General features: G+C 41.9%; 1 protein-coding gene across 2 annotated transcripts in view; it reads right to left on the bottom strand.

Annotated features, from left to right (window-relative positions):
- prkdc (protein kinase, DNA-activated, catalytic subunit) overlaps positions 1-20,051 on the bottom strand; it is a 41,555-nt gene extending 21,504 nt beyond the window's left edge. Inside the window, exons 1-45 of one of the 2 annotated variants that reach the window (XM_049565032.1) lie at positions 19,743-20,051; positions 18,624-18,700; positions 18,441-18,545; positions 17,999-18,073; positions 17,723-17,831; positions 17,523-17,635; positions 17,081-17,180; positions 16,902-16,957; positions 16,653-16,683; positions 16,419-16,576; positions 14,260-14,406; positions 13,855-14,019; positions 13,583-13,751; positions 13,025-13,074; positions 11,145-11,255; positions 10,715-10,864; positions 10,349-10,458; positions 10,039-10,198; positions 9,616-9,702; positions 9,391-9,510; positions 8,828-8,987; positions 8,590-8,699; positions 8,152-8,239; positions 7,828-7,991; positions 7,543-7,695; positions 7,194-7,301; positions 6,799-7,025; positions 6,583-6,677; positions 6,255-6,357; positions 5,896-6,029; positions 5,562-5,792; positions 5,014-5,240; positions 4,725-4,933; positions 4,477-4,609; positions 3,752-3,910; positions 3,389-3,592; positions 3,062-3,250; positions 2,759-2,863; positions 2,496-2,663; positions 2,204-2,331; positions 1,165-1,372; positions 783-961; positions 506-674; positions 263-328; positions 114-177 (exon numbers count right to left, since the gene is read on the bottom strand). In XM_049565032.1, coding sequence (XP_049420989.1) covers positions 114-177; positions 263-328; positions 506-674; positions 783-961; positions 1,165-1,372; positions 2,204-2,331; positions 2,496-2,663; positions 2,759-2,863; positions 3,062-3,250; positions 3,389-3,592; positions 3,752-3,910; positions 4,477-4,609; positions 4,725-4,933; positions 5,014-5,240; positions 5,562-5,792; positions 5,896-6,029; positions 6,255-6,357; positions 6,583-6,677; positions 6,799-7,025; positions 7,194-7,301; positions 7,543-7,695; positions 7,828-7,991; positions 8,152-8,239; positions 8,590-8,699; positions 8,828-8,987; positions 9,391-9,510; positions 9,616-9,702; positions 10,039-10,198; positions 10,349-10,458; positions 10,715-10,864; positions 11,145-11,255; positions 13,025-13,074; positions 13,583-13,751; positions 13,855-14,019; positions 14,260-14,406; positions 16,419-16,576; positions 16,653-16,683; positions 16,902-16,957; positions 17,081-17,180; positions 17,523-17,635; positions 17,723-17,831; positions 17,999-18,073; positions 18,441-18,545; positions 18,624-18,700; positions 19,743-19,905 — 6,037 coding nt within the window. In that variant the 5' untranslated portion in view covers positions 19,906-20,051. Of the gene's footprint in view, positions 1-113; positions 178-262; positions 329-505; positions 675-782; positions 962-1,164; positions 1,373-2,203; positions 2,332-2,495; positions 2,664-2,758; positions 2,864-3,061; positions 3,251-3,388; positions 3,593-3,751; positions 3,911-4,476; positions 4,610-4,724; positions 4,934-5,013; positions 5,241-5,561; positions 5,793-5,895; positions 6,030-6,254; positions 6,358-6,582; positions 6,678-6,798; positions 7,026-7,193; positions 7,302-7,542; positions 7,696-7,827; positions 7,992-8,151; positions 8,240-8,589; positions 8,700-8,827; positions 8,988-9,390; positions 9,511-9,615; positions 9,703-10,038; positions 10,199-10,348; positions 10,459-10,714; positions 10,865-11,144; positions 11,256-13,024; positions 13,075-13,582; positions 13,752-13,854; positions 14,020-14,259; positions 14,407-16,418; positions 16,577-16,652; positions 16,684-16,901; positions 16,958-17,080; positions 17,181-17,522; positions 17,636-17,722; positions 17,832-17,998; positions 18,074-18,440; positions 18,701-19,742 lie in introns of both variants that reach the window. The other variant, XM_049565031.1, reaches the window with a different exon arrangement.

Genomic DNA, 20,051 nt, shown 5'->3' with positions numbered 1-20,051 from the left:
CCTCTTGGACCTATTAATCGTGAATTTTCTGAGTCCTTTTGGATTTTTATTTGTCAGAGACGCAGGATGTGTACCTAGAAACATCACTGAACATCGATGGTGGCAGTATTTACCTCCATTCTCCTCGCTCACTTCTTTTCGTATCATCACGTATTTCTTCTTTCTCTCAAGCGGCACCTACAGAAGTGAAAGAATAAATGAATATACATACAATATAGTGTTAAACAAACAGGTATGTTTAAAAAAGACCAAGAAAACATACCTCAATTTCTATTGGAAAGTTGTAGGTCCTTTCAGTGTCGATGATATTTTCCAGGATGAACTGATACTGGACAAGAAAAGAAAACCACAATCAGTGAAGAACTTGAGTCCTCCAATCACTCATTCACTCTCCTCCCATCAGATAAGACCACATTAAAAAACGTGAAGTGAGTTGTGTAATTAACTGTAGTGCATCACTCCAAAATGAGGTGAGTTCATTATAACTATAGGAGCCAGTCTGTACCTTCTCTGGTTTTTCACTGAAGAGGAAGCCTTGGTAGAATTTGGGCTCATTGAAACTGCAGCTGATGACAGCGATGGCACAGTTGTACGCAGCACAGTGATATTGTCTCCTGAGTTCAAGGAGCTGAGTTTCGCCGGACATGTTCTCAGTGAATGCTTCAAAACATGACCTAATCAAAAATTTAAAAATCAGTATTCGTTACTTCATGGAAAATAGGGACGTGTTAAATTTTACTGTCATGTCACTTCTTGAATTTGGAAGTATTGTGGAGTCCTACTTGATCAAGGTCTTGGACAACTCATTCCCCTCTGGTTTATCAGAGCGACAGTAGGCTTGATTGATGCGGGAATCCTTGGAATAAACCTCTTCTTTGGGAAGCCGAGAGTACAGGAGCTCCATCAGCTTGTAGCAGCCGTTCTTCTTCATCAACTGGATCTCAAATTCGGTTTCATTTGACTGAAATTGATAGATGAATAAGCCTTAAATTGATTTCCAGTGTGCTCCTGAGACCTCAATAATATACCACTAGCTTTTGTATGTGCCAAGTGTTTGATTAAAAGCTGAAATTTTCAGATTAACAACAAATAAACAAGGTGTCATCACAATTACCAAGAAAGTAAACAATTACATCACAAATAAAGCAAAGTTAAGAAGCAAACCTTTGTGAAGCGACTGAGCAGTAAAACAATTATGTCTGAGACGTTTGCCACAAAGAAGTCATTCAGGGCCTTGGTGTTACAGTGAGAGGCAAGAGGCAGGAGAACCCTCTCTGTCATGGCCTGCAGCATGGAGCTCATCGGCACATCACCCTGTTGGATCACCTTGTATACTGTACACAGCAGCTGTAGCTGCCGCTCACCGCTTGACCTAGTCAGACATCAACAAACACAGGAAAGACACAAAATAAGGTACTCCTGTGATGCAATATAATGAGGTCTCTTTTCAGTAGGGCTGCAACTATTAATCTGCCCCTTTTTTTAAATAATTGATTAGTTTTGTCAATAAACTGTCAAACAACAGTGAAACATTTCTGCAGTCCAAGGTGAAGCCCTCAAATATCTTGTTTCGGTCCAAGAATCCAAAACTATTCAGGTTATTATCATGTACGACAAAAAAAAGCATAAAATTCTCACATTTAAGAAACATGAAACCAGCAAATGTTTGGCTTCTTTTCTGCTTAAAAAATAATTAAACATTTCTTCCCTTATCAAAAGAGTTGCCAATCAGGGCTACATGATATGCAAACAACAGGATTTTAGTGGGAAGAGTAATTTTTGCATTTTGTTTTCTCTGACAATTGACTTTTGATTGCTTTTTGCTGAGGTCTGTACCAAACAAATGTGCTCCCTTACATCTGGAATATGATTTGTAGGCTGGGGCATCTCTGTTGCACCACAGTTTTTCGTTTGTAATTGTATGTTGTAGCACATTTTTACCTTTATCGTAAAACTGCAGTGTCTCTGATTTGGGTACTGCACTTGGCAACATTGCAGTTTCGGTAATCATTTCATCAACTGTAGAGCCCTATTGCTAATTCATTTTTCGTTGATTGATTAATCAACAATTTGTTGCTGCTCTACTTTCAAGTCACTAATGTGTATCATCACTCATACAGGTTCACTGAACCGAAACTGTTCTGTTGTTTCCATCGGTCATTGTGAAAAGCTGGTACTCTCTGGTATTCTTTACTTTACTAACCGCTTTGCAATTCTTTGGAAACAGGTTTGGAAGGACTCCTCCATGATGTGTTTTCTGTCTCGACACAGAATCCCTGCCATCAGTCTGAGCAGGAGTGGGCTCTGAGAAAGCTCCAGGGCGTCAAGCAACTAAAGACAGAAAGAACCGTATGTTTAGTTCAACAAAACCTCCGAAGTACCACTTGCAAATAAAATCTGGTTAAAACAAAAAGAGACACTTGTTCTAAGAAAATCTATCAAATTAATTCCGCCCTCAATTTTTGTTGTCCTCCTTAACCTCCAAAACACTTTACCTTTCGGATACAGTCCATGTAGTTGTTGCGGTGTAATGAGCCCTTTGCAAACTCATCGGACTGCATGGGGAAGTGGGACGCCACCAGGGCATCGAGGGCTCTCTGCAGCTCAGCCAGTGGCTCCTCTGGGAGGGTGGTGAAGAAGGGCAACACCAGCAGGGCCTGACTCTGAAGAGTTGGTACAATCCAACAAAATAAAAATAAAAATACATAGATCTGTTAACTTTATTACGTAACTCAAACAGATATACCCTTTCCATTACCTTGAGATTCAGAGGCAGATTCATGTCAACCAGCAGCATAGTGAAAGTGGAAAACACTGGTCTGAAGGCTTCATGGTTTATATTGGAGCAGACAGAGGAGTCAATCTGAAGAGAGAGGGAAAAAGTGTTCATAAAATTAGAGTACGATAGAAAAAACAATAAGTAAATGTGGCCTAGATGCATAAATAATGACGATTATTATCACTCAGGGTTGTTAACGTATTCACACACCTCACAGTAATAGTTCCTATTTAATGAGATGAAGGTTGTTTTTCTATAACAGTAACTTCAGCTTCATAATACCTGCAGGAGCTTGGAGAGCAGCAGAAGAGTGGCAGTTTTGCTCTCTGGAGTTGAGGAGTGTCCTTCCCACCACGACTGCAGACTAATCCACCTTCTCAGCACCTCCTCGACTAGCTGTTTTCCCTGAGTCTTCCTCACTGAGCGCTCTCTGAAGCTGTGGTCCAGCATGCCGTTCAGCAACAAGCTCACCTGATGAAAAATTTAACAACAGGAAAAACACATCACAAACAGTAAAACAATTAGATTTATTTACAGGTGCATGGCTACGATGCAAAAACATTTCTACAAGAAACATTTTCTGAAACTATGTTAAAAAAAGAGGGTTACCATGCTGGGATTTAGAGAGGAAGCTTTCATGAGGCGTGGTACTGTGCTGTCCAGACTTCTCAGCAGCTCAGTGTTGATGGTCGTCTGGAAGAGGCTGTAGAAGTACTCGCCGTGCGAGAAGCTCAGGAAGTTATGGCTATGACCTCCAGATATAGGCACAGAAAGCATGATGGTGTTCAATAACAAGTCCACCAGCTGCTCACTCTGCAGAAACACAGTAATATACAACAAGCTGTGAAATACTTGGTAAAGACATAGACAAGAAAAACTTCTGTCATATTCATCCAAAATTTGTTTTGACTGTAGGTAGTTTAATTTTCATCTGGTTTTAGCAAATCTAATCCAGAAAGCGGCAGCACTGACCTGTTGGCTTAGAGAAAAGGCAAGCTGAAGAAGGCCATCTGCTAGCCTCTTGGTGTTTACGTCCAAGGATGGAAGTGCCTTTCTGTCCCCACCAGGTGCTATACCCTTATACACCGTCATCAGAAGTCGGGATCCAAGGGATATGGAATAGGTGGCATCCTTTAATGTGACACAGAACAAAAACACATATCAATCTGTAGGTGCTACTTTATCGGAGAAACAACAACAAGCACTGTAAAGGCCACGACACATCAAGCCAACCGTCGCCCTAGTTTTGGTGGTGTGCCGTTGTGTATTGTTGGCACTAGTTGCACCATGTCAGCTGATTTTCAACCAATTCAGCATGTTGAATTAGCATCAGGGACGGCAGAGTTATGGAGTTATTTCCTCTCATGATGTCGCAGAATGTACATGCTAGGTGGCCATTGACTGCAGTGTGTTAATGTGCAAATTGTTGGCCAAGGCACAGGAGACGTAAGGCGACGTAAAAGTTCGTTGATGTTGGTTTGGTGTGTCTGGGCCTAATGAAAAAATCCACTCTCTTACACCACAGTTATCAGTGCATTAAGCAAAATGCTTTACTTCAGATAAGTTTCAGTATGTTTTAAGTGTTTAATGATAATGAAAACTTCCATGGCAGATCTGGACAACTCAAAATTGTTGCTGATATTGTAAAGTTTATTGTAGGTAAATGACCACATTTGAGTATGTCCAAGGCGAATTACCTGGCTGAGCAGAATGGAGCTGAGGAAGTCGGCTTTGTGGATCTGCTTACAGGAAGACAGAACCATTTCCATCTGCTCATGGTGGAGCACGGTGCTGGAATGGTAGAGGTCCACAGCACACAACTCCTCTACACTAGAGAGATCATTGAGAAATTAAGAAAGAAATTTAAAAAAAAAAATTGCATGTTGCTCATCTTGTTTTATAATGGGGAACTCTATATGAGAGTACTCAGAGATGATTAACGGACCTTTTACGGGAGATTTTTGTCCGTAAACTGCTTTCAAGACGAGTGCGGTAAGGCGAGGTCAGCAGCGCTTTTAGTAAAGGAACACACACTTCTGGTAGGTTCTTCATTACCTCCACATCTGCCATGTTGAAACCTACAGCAGACGGCTCACACACCACCAGTGCGGTCAGCTCAAAAAAACTGGAGACAAAAATGTCTTGTTCCAGAAGCTGTGAAGAAATTAAGGAAATAGTGAGCAAAGAAAAAAAAGTGGACTTTGTTAATATCAGTGTTGTAAACTCAGTGATACCTTCCAAAACTCCTGGTCTCCTTTGACAAGAATCATGCTGGCAAACTCCAGCAGGCGGACAATGATGGTGCACTTGCTGTAGTTGTACTGGTCCACCTCTCCCGGGCTGAAGTGAGATGTCTTCTTGCTGACAGGGAAACAGCTCTCTGCTGTTGCCAGATCACGAGTTGCCAGCTCAGTCAAAAAGAAACGCATCGCTCTCAGAAAGCTTGATTTCTCTTTGGAGCCTTGAAGGAAGAAAAAAAAAAGAACGTATTTATTGTGATCACTGTGGGGAAAACACTTTTTATCATCTGATAAAGTCACCTGGACAAGGAAAGAATGTAGAAACAATTTCCCCCTTTATCTGTGATTAAAACGACATTTATTGTGTACAGTATACATGTGTGAATCCTGAGCAGATGTTGACAGGCAGAGGCGTTTCTGAGCAGACGGCATCATCATGATGGAGCTCTTCTTTGCAAAAATGACTGGTCCATTGTACATTTTTCCAGTATCCCATTGTAAGAAATGGGTAGTAAAAAACTGCTTGCACAAATAAGACTTACTGAGCATGTGATGAGGCTTGATTATGTGTAAGTGGATGAAGGTGTTGTAGCAATCCAGGGCAGCCAGCAGGAGGTCCATCCACTGCAGGGTGGCTCTGACGCTGAAAGGACCCATCAGGTCCCTGAGAGTGGGCTGCTGGAGGAGACCTCCGCCCTCAAATCGTGAGATCAGGAAACCCATGCCATGATCCTTCAGCATGCCATCTACCCACTGTGGTGGCGACTTCTTTCCTAGGTTCATTCACACACATCAAAGAATTTATGCACACGTATGACTAACATAAATTAAACATGCATTACTGTTGTGCTGTTTCAGCTCGGTAGGAGTGCTCACCTGGGAGGAGAGGTATGAACTCGTAGAGGAGTTCCATGCATTTGTGGCGACACTCAGTCTGAGGTCGGCCACATTGTTCCAGAAGCCATAAAACCACATCAGAGAGACACAGCTTTCCATCTGGTGGAAAACCCCTGCGTGAAGACAGAGAGGAAAAAAAAATTAAAATGGGAAATGTGACATTTATTTATGCATATAAATCATGTCATGGTAACATAAACATCATTGCAATTACAGCAACAAGCCTTTGTACAGAAAATGAGTGCAGATATACTCAAGTTAGATTCACTAAGCAAAGGTGTGGAAAGCATCACAGATTGACTACATGGAAATCAGTTGGAATTCTGCAGAGTACTGACCTTGGGATGCGTGTCTTCGCATTGTGCTGATTGAGACTGGGGGCCTTCTGTTTGATGATTCTTTTCAGGTGATCAATGGCACTGCAACACTGCTGCAATGTGCCTGCAGATGGAAGAGAGGCAAGAACAGCTTCAGACCTCTTTGAAAGTCAAATTATAATCTTCCTTTAATGTGCAACAGTGGTTTAACACAACATTAATGCTTTAAAAAAATAGTAAATGTAATGAAAGCTGTCTAAATACAATTACAAACAAGCGACTTATGACGAGAAGATATTGATAATGATATAAAAAGTGTGTTATTTCTACAAAGCTGAGGAAGAATTACCCAAAGATCGCTCATCTGAATGTGCAAGAGCCAGGCTTTCCACAAATATGACGAGAACTTCAAAGATAAACTGCTCCACTAAGGACTTCTCCTCCCTGCAGAGACAGGCAACGTCATTGATTAAATTCAGTACAAACTGTCCAACATGTTGGCTACATAAAACCACCCTGGGGCTCAACAGAGATGAAACAGAAGTGTAAAAACAGAGAGTCATACCTGAATTGTCTGTAGATACTATTGAATGCTAAGGCTGCACCAAGTCTTTTGAACCCACCGGGGTGGAGAGCCAAGCTGTAGATACGCTTAAACAAGGACTTCATGTTAGTGGGGCTCTTCTCTTGCTGCTTGGGGGTGGTCTGTTTGATTGACCATTTGACAAACTCCTCAATGCAGCGGCCACAGAAGTCTCTGAGAGTGCTGTCCATTGGGTCAACAACACCGTCCTAGAGAGAAAAAAAAAAAAAATCAGGCCTTTACCTTAAATGGAAGAAAGGACAGAAAGTGTCCTCTGAACCACTTGAGAGAGGGGTTGAGTAACATTTACTAATGCATAATCTCAAGTCTTGTTTGAATATAGCCCATGAAGCCCTTAATAGAATATCAACACTTACCATAATGGCCTCCAGAACAGCTACTGTATCTTGGCTCTCGAACTTCTTGTTGTTCGTGAACCAATGAATCAGCTGCATAACCAGTGGTTCAAACAGCTGTCTGGTCACCTGGTAAAGAAATGAAAATTCATAAAAAATACTGTAGACATCATCACATACTGTCCATCAGGGGCGTAAACTCAAATGCTGTATCTGTGGAACTTCCTGATAATCTTTAATATCTTTTAAAGGATAATTAATAAAACGTGTCTCTCCCTGCCTGGAATATAATCTTTCCAATTTCTTTGATATTCAAGGACTTTTCATGGGAATTGTTCTTGGGGTGATTATCTCGTTGGAGTGTACATACCTGATCCACATCACAGGCCAGACGCAGAAGCACAGGAAACAGCCTCTTGTGCAGCTTGTACATGGGCGGCAATTTGTTGTCCCCTTCAACCATCTGAGCACTTTTCCCAACCATGTAGACCACCAAGCTGTGGAGAAGCTCACAAGCTGCGACCTGCACCACAAGAGAAACTGCATTAGAATAATCTTTTGTTGCTAGTGGTTGATATCGTCATCATATCTAAGCTTGCATCAGATTAATTTTGTGAACAGATGGTGGAAACACTTTGATGTTGGGAGGACATACTTTGGTTTGTCTGTCACTTGTGGACAGAGCCAGTTCGCTGATGTGTGGCAGAAATGGGTCGAGGTAGATGACCGGCTTCATATCGGCGAATGGCACGGCAAAACTGAGCCTTTTCTCAGAATCCCAGGCCACAAATTTCTTCATTGTTTCCTCCGATGAGACCACTAAATGTGCAAACAGAGGCCAATGATCAACAAAAACAGCAAATATCTCTATTTGCAGTCATGTGACAAGTGTTTTCACACCCTCACGCAGGAGCATGGCCCAAATAAACAACATGTCAGCGTAAACTAGAACGAGACGGTCGGTTCAGGAAATTCTCACCAGTCACAAGGTTCCTGTTCAACTTTCCTCCCAGGTGACCGAGCAGCTTCACCACCCTGAGCCTCACCGTGACAAGAGGAGCATCTTCCTGCATTCACACAGAAGTAATCAGTTCCACTACAGTGTCTTTAGAAAGGAGCAGTTGCACTCTGTCACTTTGAGTACTGCACAATCATTGGTAGTTCACTGGCACTTGTCCTGAAGTAATTCAGCCTTAATAAGAGATTAAAATAGAAGTTAAACTACTCATGCAGGAGCCCTAGTTATTTTGGGGATCTATGAAATCCTGCACACACCAGACATGGCATGTTTGCCTTTTTCCATATTCGTATTGTTGTACTAATACAATCAACATGCAACATGGGAACCTTGAGGATATCACACAAAAAGCAAAAATAAAAATACTGAATGATGTCTTCCCACTTTCCCATCCAGTACCATGTTGAGCTGCTTTGATTGTTTCAAGAGCCGTGTCATCACTCGGCTGTATCCTCTGTCACTTCTTGAAGACGAAGAAGACATCACCTCCCAGTTGCTGTCATCTTTGTCTGGAGTCAAAAAAAAAATCAGAATTAGACTTTCTGTTCACTTGGCTGATATCTCCTCAAAAAGGAAATCATCTAAAATTGAACCAAACAGATTTGCCTGACCTCCCCTGAGACTACTATGGGCTTACTGTCGTTGGCAGCAGTTTTCAGGTATCCATCCAGCAGGGGAAGGATGTTGGTATAGCAGTGCTGCATGGTCTCCAGAGGAATGTGGGAAGACCAGTCCTCGAGGGCATCTAGGGCTATGTTGGCCAAAGGAACATGGCTCAGACCCAACTTCAGAGCCGCCTAGACACACAAACACACACACAATGCATGACTTAGCGTAGGAGACTAGTAGCAATGGCAAAAACTGTCTGTCTGATGAATCTCAAAGCCCTGTTAGATGAATTTAATCATTACTTAATGCTAACAAAACTATTCAACCATTACTTTCAGTACTTTACAACTCTTTGTCCATTACATTTACCTATTTCAACCATGCATCCTTTACTTTCAGCTAATGGTTTCTCTTTGCTTCTCTGCTCACGTGCTGATATTTTTTCATAAACTCTTAGTACATGTCATGAGCAACCCTAGAGTTTTTCCAGGTGCCTCCTGGCAGCGACAGACGTAGCTGCTGTGTTTTGAGCTGCATTCATTCATCATTCATGTTCACAAAAACACAACGAAACAAATTAAAGGATCAAACCTCAAGAGCTGGACAGTATGCCTTGATATCCAGAGCTACGATGTTGTGGTGCAGCGAGAGGACAAATGTCAGGCAAGATGCCAGCAGCTCATCTTTGTACTGCTTCATTCTCACACACACCTGGTGGGAAACCACACATCACTCATATGTCCTGCGTATAAAGTTCTTCAGTGATGCTCAATTTTAATTATAACATTCCCAGGAAATATTGTAAAGAGAAGTTACCTCTTTTCCAAACTTAGAGAAGAGTGCAAAACAAGCACTTTTCACTGTGTCACTCTGTGGGGATGTGGAGCCTCTCAGGCCAACACCCTGTTCAGAATCAGAGGAAAAATAGTAGTTATTCACATTGAATACATACAAGTTATTATCTTTTTGTTTACCTGGCCACTTTCCCATAGCCTGGATACAGTATTTCTTTTATGAAGTGTTACATTAAGTGCTCTAAATATGCCACATAAAAGATGAGAACCCAATAAAGGGCATTTAATTAGTAAGACCAGCTGGAAAACACAATTTGATATACCTGCAACATCATCTACTGGTTGAGTTCTGACCTGAACAGGTGATGCTTCAAATGTCATGACATGGCAAAAACAAGGAATAGGAAAAGAAAAAAAAGAAGATTTGAACTAGTGGAAATATTACCTGGTAGTACTTGATTCTCTTGGCGATTTTCATGGTGACGGAAAGCAGCTTATAAAAGCCACTGACAAGTGGATTTCGTATGGAGTGGAGGATAAGGTCATGGCTTAAGGGATACATCCAGGACTGAAAATACTCCACATGTTTCTTCAGCAACAACTCACTGCAAGAAAAGGAGAAAAGTGTTAAGCTGAGACGGACATTGTAAATGCTGAAATGACCTATAAATGTGGCAGAATACCCAGTATGTTCAATTTAAGTATTATGACAAATAGGGAGTCTGCAGGTTTCACTTAGGTATTGTCTCCAATACCTGCAGAAGTCAACCAAGTTGATAAAGGCAGTGAAATCTTTGATCTTGTTGGGCAACAAATGAGCTGTTGGGTCAGAGGAGGGGAGGACATGGGCTGCATCATCTGGAGCCTGACAGAAAAGGAGACAAGTGCCACGAATTAGGGCTCAACAGATAGATAAACTGAATCATGATTAAACTGATACAGCAAATAACAGGGAGACAAATGTTTTTACAGTTTCATGCCATCCAAAAGAATGTTGTTATTCACGGTAATACAGCTAGGAAAAGGTGTATATAATAGCCGATCCAACTGTGCACCTGTCAACAACCTTTTATGGACGTAAATGAAGCATATCAAAGTGGGACCTGAGCGTGAGACCTCACCTCTTCTCCCGTTGTCACTTTCTGCACAGACAAGTCCAATTTTTCCACAATTCGGAGGACTGATTTCACCAACTCGTCGTAAAGCAGACGGCTCAAAGGTATAAGAGCAGCGTTCTGACTCTCAAAAGCTCCATCCAAAAATCCTGAATCCTGCAGAGGATGACACAAATGTAACAAGGACATGAAATAAAATGTGATGCCTACTGAAAGGACTTACAATACATGGAGACATTTTCGGCCCACGAATAGATGAAACAACATCCCCTGCAGCATAATCAGCAGAGTGGAGGAGACAGTCTACAGTATGTAATTATACAATGTACCTGTATGAGCCACTTAAGCATATATTTATAATTGGCAAAAATGTCTGTGTTGATATGACATATCATATAGGTTCAAAACAATGATTAAAAAAGGAACATAGCTGTACCTTCAGCAGATCACAGTCCAAAAGGCTTTGAAACAAGGCGAGATAATTCTGACTCGATGGAACTTTCCACTTTCCAACACGGATTTGGGAAGACTCAGGGTTGTCTTTGTCCTGAGACAAGGACAGATATTTTCTTTATCAGCAGAGTGAAAAAACAAGACTTTCTGAATCAAGGAAAATTAATTTGACGGCAATAAAACATTCAGCTGAGTGATATATATACATACAGTACAGGCCAAAAGTTTGGACACACCTTCTCATTCAATGCGTTTTCTTTATTTTCATGACTATTTACATTGTAGATTCTCACTGAAGGCATCAAAACTATGAATGAACACATGTGGAGTTAAGTACTTAAAAAAAAAAGGTGAAATAACTGAAAACATGTTTTATATTCTAGTTTCTTCAAAATAGCCACCCTTTGCTCTGATTACTGCTTTGCACACTCTTGGCATTCTCTCCATGAGCTTCAAGAGGTAGTCACCTGAAATGGTTTCCACTTCACAGGTGTGCCTTATCAGGGTTAATTAGTGGAATTTCTTGCTTTATCAATGGGGTTGGGACCATCAGTTGTGTTGTGCAGAAGTCAGGTTAATACACAGCCGACAGCCCTATTGGACAACTGTTAAAATTCATATTATGGCAAGAACCAATCAGCTAACTAAAGAAAAACGAGTGGCCATCATTACTTTAAGAAATGAAGATCAGTCAGTCCGGAAAATTGCAAAAACTTTAAATGTGTCCCCAAGTGGAGTCGCAAAAACCATCAAGCGCTACAACGAAACTGGCACACATGAGGACCGACCCAGGAAAGGAAGACCAAGAGTCACCTCTGCTTCTGAGGATAAGTTCATCTGAGTCACCAGCCTCAGAAATCGCAAGTTAACAGCAGCTCAGATCAAAGACCAGATGAATGCCACACAGAGTTCTAGCAGCAGACCCATCTCTAGAACAACTGTTAAGAGGAGACTGCGCAAATCAGGCCTTCATGGTCAAATAGCTGCTAGGAAACCACTGCTAAGGAGAGGCAACAAGCAGAAGAGATTTGTTTGGGCCAAGAAACACAAGGAATGGACATTAGACCAGTGGAAATCTGTGCTTTGGTCTGATGAGTCCAAATTTGAGATCTTTGGTTCCAACCACCGTGTCTTTGTGAGACGCAGAAAAGGTGAACGGATGGATTCCACATGCCTGGTTCCCACTGTGAAGCATGGAGGAGGAGGTGTGATGGTGTGGGGGACGTTTTGCTGGTGACACTGTTGGGGATTTATTCAAAATTGAAGGCACACTGAACCAGCATGGCTACCACAGCATCCTGCAGCGACATGCCATCCCATCCGGTTTGCGTTTAGTTGGACGATCATTTATTTTTCAACAGGACAATGACCCCAAACACACCTCCGGGCTGTGTAAGGGCTATTTGACCAAGAAGGAGAGTGATGGAGTGCTGCGGCAGATGACCTGGCCTCCACAGTCACCGGACCTGAACCCAATCGAGATGGTTTGGGGTGAGCTGGACCGCAGAGTGAAGGCAAAGGGGCCAACAAGTGCTAAACACCTCTGGGAACTCCTTCAAGACTGTTGGAAAACCATTTCAGGTGACTACCTCTTGAAGCTCATGGAGAGAATGCCAAGAGTGTGCAAAGCAGTAATCAGAGCAAAGGGTGGCTATTTTGAAGAAACTAGAATATAAAACATGTTTTCAGTTATTTCACCTTTTTTTGTTAAGTACATAACTCCACATGTGTTCATTCATAGTTTTGATGCCTTCAGTGAGAATATACAATGTAAATAGTCATGAAAATAAAGAAAACGCATTGAATGAGAAGGCGTGTCCAAACTTTTGGCCTGTACTGTATGTCTGAAAGCATGCACCTGACCTCAGAAAGCATGATGGGTTTTGAGCAGACACGAATCAAGCCCTGGTGCACTGAAACATAAACAAAAGTGAATGTATATCAGATGTCACGTCGCAGATAACAGTCATACAAAAGCAGCAAGTGGTTAAATTCAGATTTTGATAAAAAGGTCTATTTTTACTGTATTTAAGGGCCGCTTCACCACTATTACAGTCTCAAAAGGCTTTACAGCAATGAGAGTCAATCCTTTATCATCAATTGAGCTCATGCATGTTTAATAAATTGCAACTGATTTTGTGTATTTGGTTGTTTCTTAGTAAATAAGATAGATAGGGAGACAAAAATGCATGCAACACGTGGAGGCACGAGCGCATACTGCATACATCTGTGCTGTCTTCTATCCTCTGGTTTCTTAACCAAATCAATTCTTAAACAATGAAAACATTCAAAAGTAAACTGAGTGATAATAAAACCCTTCTCATGTCCACACACATCTTACCAGGTGCTGCTAAAAACAGCAGTGTCTCATTAAAAATATCACGATGGCCTGTAGGTACAATGTGCTTGTGACTGACGTACCCACAGAGCTAATGAAACTCCACAGGACGGGTCCTTTAGAGGCCACGGCCACCAGCACCTTAAGGATGGACCTGCAACAAGCAGTCTGCATTCTCTCACTGTACTGAGGGAAGCTGTCAATCTGCACCACAAGGAGACGCTCCAGTAGCGGTGTATACACCTCTGGGATCTGAGACCATGATCACAAAGCAGAAATTATTCGTGTTTTGATTTAGGGTACTGTTGTTATTTACCATTTGGTCAAAGTGAATGACATTGACTGAGTCTGTTACCTTGTCCAGGTGAATCAGGACACTGGCTATAGAGTCCAGGAAGCTGGGCAGCTGGTAGAAGCTGTCCTCCTCTCCATCAGACTCAGTCAGATACATCTGCTTACAGCGCTGAATCAGCTCCGTGTACATCAAGTCCACATCTTGTGGGCAAACTTTCTTGCATGGCTACAGGAAAGAAAACAAGATTTTCATTTCACTGTTTTGTATTAGGAAGTGTAGATTGTGCCTGAACAACAGAAAGTGAGACATTAAATTAGCAACAAGTAAGTGATGGAAAGATGAAACGCACAACTCAAGCAGCAAACATGTGAATCTGAGGTGCATTAGTTTAAAATAACTTTAAATAACTAACAAATTAAAATAACTTCACAGCTGTAATTTAAGCAAAAAAGACAACGAACATACGGCAGCAAAGAATCCATATCCTCGTATGGCAATGGACAGCTCCTTATGTGTTGAGTCCATGGTCTTTATGATGCCGCAGAACTTCTGCATGAAGAACTTCAACTTGCTTTTGTGCTCGTCGATATTATCTGCCACCAGCATTGCAACCTGAAAATGGTAAAAAAGTTAATGTGAAGCAGTGGTGTTGGAATCATTTTGGGAATATGTTGGCGTTTAAAGCAACTACAAAGGGGAGGGTTTTAAACAAGCTATGAAATGGTATCAATTAATTAATTAATGATGCCTATTCATGACCTACATAAGCAAATGAGACCATCGGTAAGAGAATAAGCTATTTGTATATGACTATTCTTTATGCCTGTCACCAGGTACCATTCACCACTAAATCAGACGGAGACCGGAAGAGCCTATGTTAACATTTTCACTGGCAAAGCAGAGAGTCGTGCATTAGCCAATTAAAAGGAAGCAGGACGAGTTTGCTTGCTTTCAATTTACTGGTCCATCTATGTCCCAACCCTCCCCTATGGCCATGAGCTCTGGGTAGTGACCGAAAGAATGAGATTGGACTCAGCCTAAAGCCTAGTTCACATAACACGATTTTCACCCCAATTTTGACATTGCAGAGGATCTTGAGAGCTACCTTGGGTCGGAGGTGAGTTGGCAGATAGTCTGCCACGACGAGTCCTCATGTGTGAACAAGCCACGAGCAAGTCGCCCCCTCGTCTGTGACTGGGACTGGATATCTGGCATGCTAGAAAACTGGAGAAGTCTGACACAACTGACAAAGAGCATCAGCCAGTGAGAGGCGGGATACATCCCACATCAGCACGCAGGAGGATGGAAGAAATGTGAGGAGGACAAGCTGCAGGGTTGCCAGGTCCGCTTATTAGCTGCGACTTTGGGCTTGTTTCTAAAGTAGAGTTGCTTATTTGGGCTTGCTCTCTAAATGTCACCTCTCTCTGTATACATCTGTCTAATAAGTTATTTAAACGCTTCTTTTGGGCTTGTTTCCATAGCCCTGGTTGCTTGTTTCTCTCCCAACACTGACAAGCTGGCAAGCAACAACAACAATGGCGGCGTCCACAGGATCACGGGTACGCGTTGTGTTTGGACCCAGGCCCTGGAGGCAGATATGATTCAACACTGGAAAGAATATCCATGCCTTTAAGCCTCCAAGTTTGGTGACGCCACAGCGTTATCTGAGGCTCTGTCGGTGGGGGCTCAGTGGAGAAATCTTGTGGTGTGCACACACAGGTCGTAACACAGTTGGCAAGACCCCCACTGACAGAAACACACACGTTTCCAGGTATGAACACTCAAAAGATTACGATAGTCTCCACGACACAAAACCAGGGTGAAAATCGTGTAATGTGAACTAGGCTTAAGAGATAGGGTGAGGAGCATGGACACCCAGAGGGAGCTCGGAGTAGAGCTGCTGCTCCTTGTGTCAAAAGGGGTCAGTTGAGGTGGTTCAGGCATCTGATCGGGATGTCTCCTGGGCACCTAGAGGTGTTCTGGGCACGTCCCACTGGTAGAAGGCCCCTGGGCAGACCCAGAACACTCTGGAGGGATAATATATCTCATCTGGCCTGGGAACGCCTTGGCCTTGATTCAAAGTGATCCTGAATCAGCCCAACTTCCTCCCAGACAGACATGAAGTATGTCTATTTTAGTTATGAAATACATTGCGAGACATGGTTTTACTTCATTATGAATTTACGTTGGTTGCTGAAACGAAGTTTACTTTGATTCACCATCATTATATCACAGTTATGAATCTAACACAGCAGCAAATAGATGCGTTACCTCATAGCTATGCATCCTGCAAATCGCTGTGTTTAAAAAAAAAAAGTATTAAAAATAACCCGTCTTTCTTTCACTCGCTTCCAAAACAAATGCACGCGATCACTCCATCACGAGGCTGTATGCTCATGGAGAAACTATTCCTTTGTTCACAGGGGACACCAAAATCGACACAGAATGAAAGCTCCTTGTAGTTGCTTTAAATTCATTTGGCATCATGACAAACAACCCGGGGCTGAGCCATTGATGACAAAGGGTGTATCAAAAGCAGGTCTATTTTAAGCGTAGCGCCAGCCTGTCAGTCTGGTTGTCTATGTCTTTACTGTGCCCACGTGTTAAAGCCTTGAAGAGTTTACCTGTTTGAGGAAGGCCTCAAGCGCATAGTAACTTGTCTTCTTCATCTCAGCATTGATGTGTCCACAGAGTTTGGACATGACCTCAAATAAAGCCCTGTAGTGGTCCATCAGGCAGCTGCTGAACTGGGACGCATGCCTGGCAAATAATCTGAGCCCAGCTGTTTAAGAGTCAAAAGACAAATTAGTTTTCAAGGAGCTTTACCTTCATGTTGCTATGGAAATGGCAGGCCTTACCAAATGTGACAGCATAGCGGGTCATTTCCATCTACAACAACAATGAGAACACGTCATGTTAAATAGTATCACATTTAATGTAAAAGGCAATTACAGAACAGTTCAGCATGCCATGAACAAATATTAGGGTCAACATAACATATGCTACACAATCAGAGTACTGAACAGTCTGGATGACCACCCACGGTCTCAGTTTCAGGGTATTTCATCTGCAAAGGATTACATGATAGCTGAGACAATAATATTTACCTGTGGGCTGATTGCCTTCAGGGCATACTGAAAAATGTCCTTAGATGTTGCTGGGTCTGCAAGTCAGAGACACACACTAATCATACATCTATCATGCACTTGTCGTAGTAACAGCATTGAAAATGCTTCGTTGTCCATGTGAAATAAATGGATATTGCAAAAAATATGGGCACGCACACCTTCTTGCATTGTTTTTGTGAAGTTGACCATCAAAGCAGTGATTCCTCTCAAACATCCTGCTACAACAAAAAGTTTTGGTTCCTTTGTTGAAGATGTCATCTAAAGCAAAAAGATAAAAGACACAACTGAACACACACACAACCAGCTGTGCTGTCACAGAATCAAAAAACAAACTTACTGAAAAGCACAGTAAGTCAGTAAGTAATAGTAAGTCATCAGTGATGTGGATATAATGATTAAACAGCTAGAACATTACTGTAATGCAGTGTTTTAAAGAAGGAAAAGACAACACTTATGATATTATGATATCCAAAATCTAAGACGATATCTAATTTAAGATCGCAATATTAATATAATATCGAGATATTGCCCAGCCCTATAATGAATCACAATTTCCTCCTCCTTTTTTCCATGTCAATGCCATGTCATCTATTAACACACCTGTTCTTTCAGCTCCCCTAGATAAGCTTTGTAGAGTTTGTCAGAGTTGTTGACCATCTCACTGGGGTGAACCTCTGCAAGAACTCCCAGCAGCTCATAGATTTTGCCAAGCACTGTTACAAAAGGTGAAAAGAAAACGTTTGTGAAATTTACCATGAAGTCATTCTCATCTTGGTGTAAGGCATCAAAGGAAGACTCACCAGAATCTGGTAGTTTGCTCTTCTGACAGAGCTCGCTGTAGTATCTGTTGAAGATTTCAGAGATTCGAAGGTCTGCAACGACACTGGAGGATTTTGTTGTTTGGAGAACCTGAGGAGAGATATTATAAGTCAGTGTTCGCAAATACATCAAACAGACTCTCCCAAGATTGTATGAATAAGAACTACTGTCAAAGTGGGTTTCTTCTTTTGGTCTGAATGCAGTTTACACTGAGCACACTAGGCTAGAAAACACACTAGATGCCAAGAGAAACCAACCTTAATAAGGAGATCCAGCACTGGAGTCCTACACTTGGCTACCTTTTCCTTCGTATACACAGCCATGCATGTGTCCTGCACAAAGAAAAAATCGACACATCATACATTTGTGAAAATACATGTATACATACAAAGTTTGTTTTGTGTTTGTACTGATTAATGTCTGATACGAATTGGTAGACTTAGAGGCTACTTTTGTCAGTATCAGCAGACATTGAATTACGTTACTTTAAATCTATGGGCGCATCATAACTTGTCATGATCTTTCCTTTGTACTGCTGTCACAGCAAATACTACCTTCCCTCTTTAAAGTCTGTGTCATCATGCACATGCACACACATAAAAAGCTGATGAAGCCATAGCTGAGGAATAAAACTTTTACATTTGGCACTTTAAAAAAACAAAGACGAACATTTAATCTGGTTATAAATGGGGAGCTTACTCTTATGTCAACAGCGTAAGTTGTCTCCCAGCCTTTGACTCTTGGTGAGACCCTGTCCAAGAACTTCTCCAAAAAACCCAAGATCTCAACTCGAGTGTCCCGAAACTGCAAAACAGACCTTTCTGTTAACATGAGAACTTCATAAAGAACATCAGTGTTCGTTAGATGTTCCTTGATACCAACCTCATCTGATCCCAGGGACTTCCTGAGGAAGATGAGCAGTCCATAGTCTTTTGAGAACAGTAAGGATGTCTGTAAAGCTTCAAGATGAAGATGCAAAGATGGAAACAGAGGGAAATGTCAACACGTTTTTGCATGCCACTTACAGGATGTGCATTGCAAATGTAATCACGTAATTCTGCACATTGAGAGCGCTACCCTTTGCTACAGCCTCCTAAAACTTAACACCAACTTACTTATAACTTTACATAATTAACTGATCAGTTATATGGACCTACAATTATGATCTAAATACTGGAAAGAGCATGATCTAAGTCCTGTGCAGTAGGGATGTGCCATCTCATCTTGTTCACGGTATAATTTTTTTATGATATGAAAAATTCACATCATGATACCCACAATATTTCAACTTCTGTGCAGGGCTGCAGGGCAACACAGGGATTTGGAAGAGTCAGGTTTTGAGCTTACATGAACAGGGAGGGACTCTGTAGTTGTTTCCACCACCCTGCTGCCTGTATGCTGAGAGTGGAGCCCAGGAAGATGATGACCAGGGTCATAGGTCGTACATGTGATAATATGAGCATATGCTATGTGTTGCATGTGGTATGAACTAAAGAGGGAGTCCCCTGAGGAAAAAAGGTGCCATGGAGGTAATCTGTGATCTGAACAACACCCTGCAGACTTCTGAACCCTCTGCTGCAAACCAATTGCAGCCTTTTAATCATATGTTAATGACTACTTTAATAGGGAAGACCTCCACTGGAATTTTGGTAGTAGCCTTGCAAGCTTTGGTTATTGCCAAAAGACCACTTGGTTTTTATATTGTGTTCTGACCTCACGTTACCGCCCACCACAGTGAGTTTTGGCGGAAGACCCTGCAATAGGGATGTGCAACAGGCAAACCTAAACTTCTAAATTAAATATGACATAAGAATGCATGCCGATTTAATGAGTACCTTCCAAAAATCCCTGTAACACCATTTCCAACACGGTGTTTACCTCTCATCAAAAACAGAAGCATGTTTACCATTAAACTGCCAGATTGTTAATGGAGTTTGGCGCGGATTCAACGCGTTCCTATAAGACATGGAGATGACTATCTGCTGGACTTCCCAGTCTTACCAAGTTCATTCTCGGTTGGTGTTAGCATGCACTCCTGTCCCAGGTCACCGACAATATCGTGACATTTCAGGGCTGCACCTCGGGTGTCTTCGTCCGAAAGTGACTCATGAAGTTTGAGAAGAAGCCCCTGGATGCCTCCAGCAGCGCTGCCGTCGGACGACATGACTGCAGCACGAGTCTAACCTAACATTAGCATCACAATAGCCACTTCACTTTCACTTAGAAGTACACAATCAGAGAAAAACTACACTTAATGTAGCTTAACAACACTATCAGACATGCCACGGCAAAGCCATTCAATCTCAAACA

This window comes from Epinephelus fuscoguttatus, linkage group LG21 (assembly GCF_011397635.1).
Source record: "Epinephelus fuscoguttatus linkage group LG21, E.fuscoguttatus.final_Chr_v1".
NCBI lineage: Eukaryota > Metazoa > Chordata > Actinopteri > Perciformes > Serranidae > Epinephelus > Epinephelus fuscoguttatus.
This window is presented reverse-complemented; position numbering and strand designations above follow the sequence as displayed.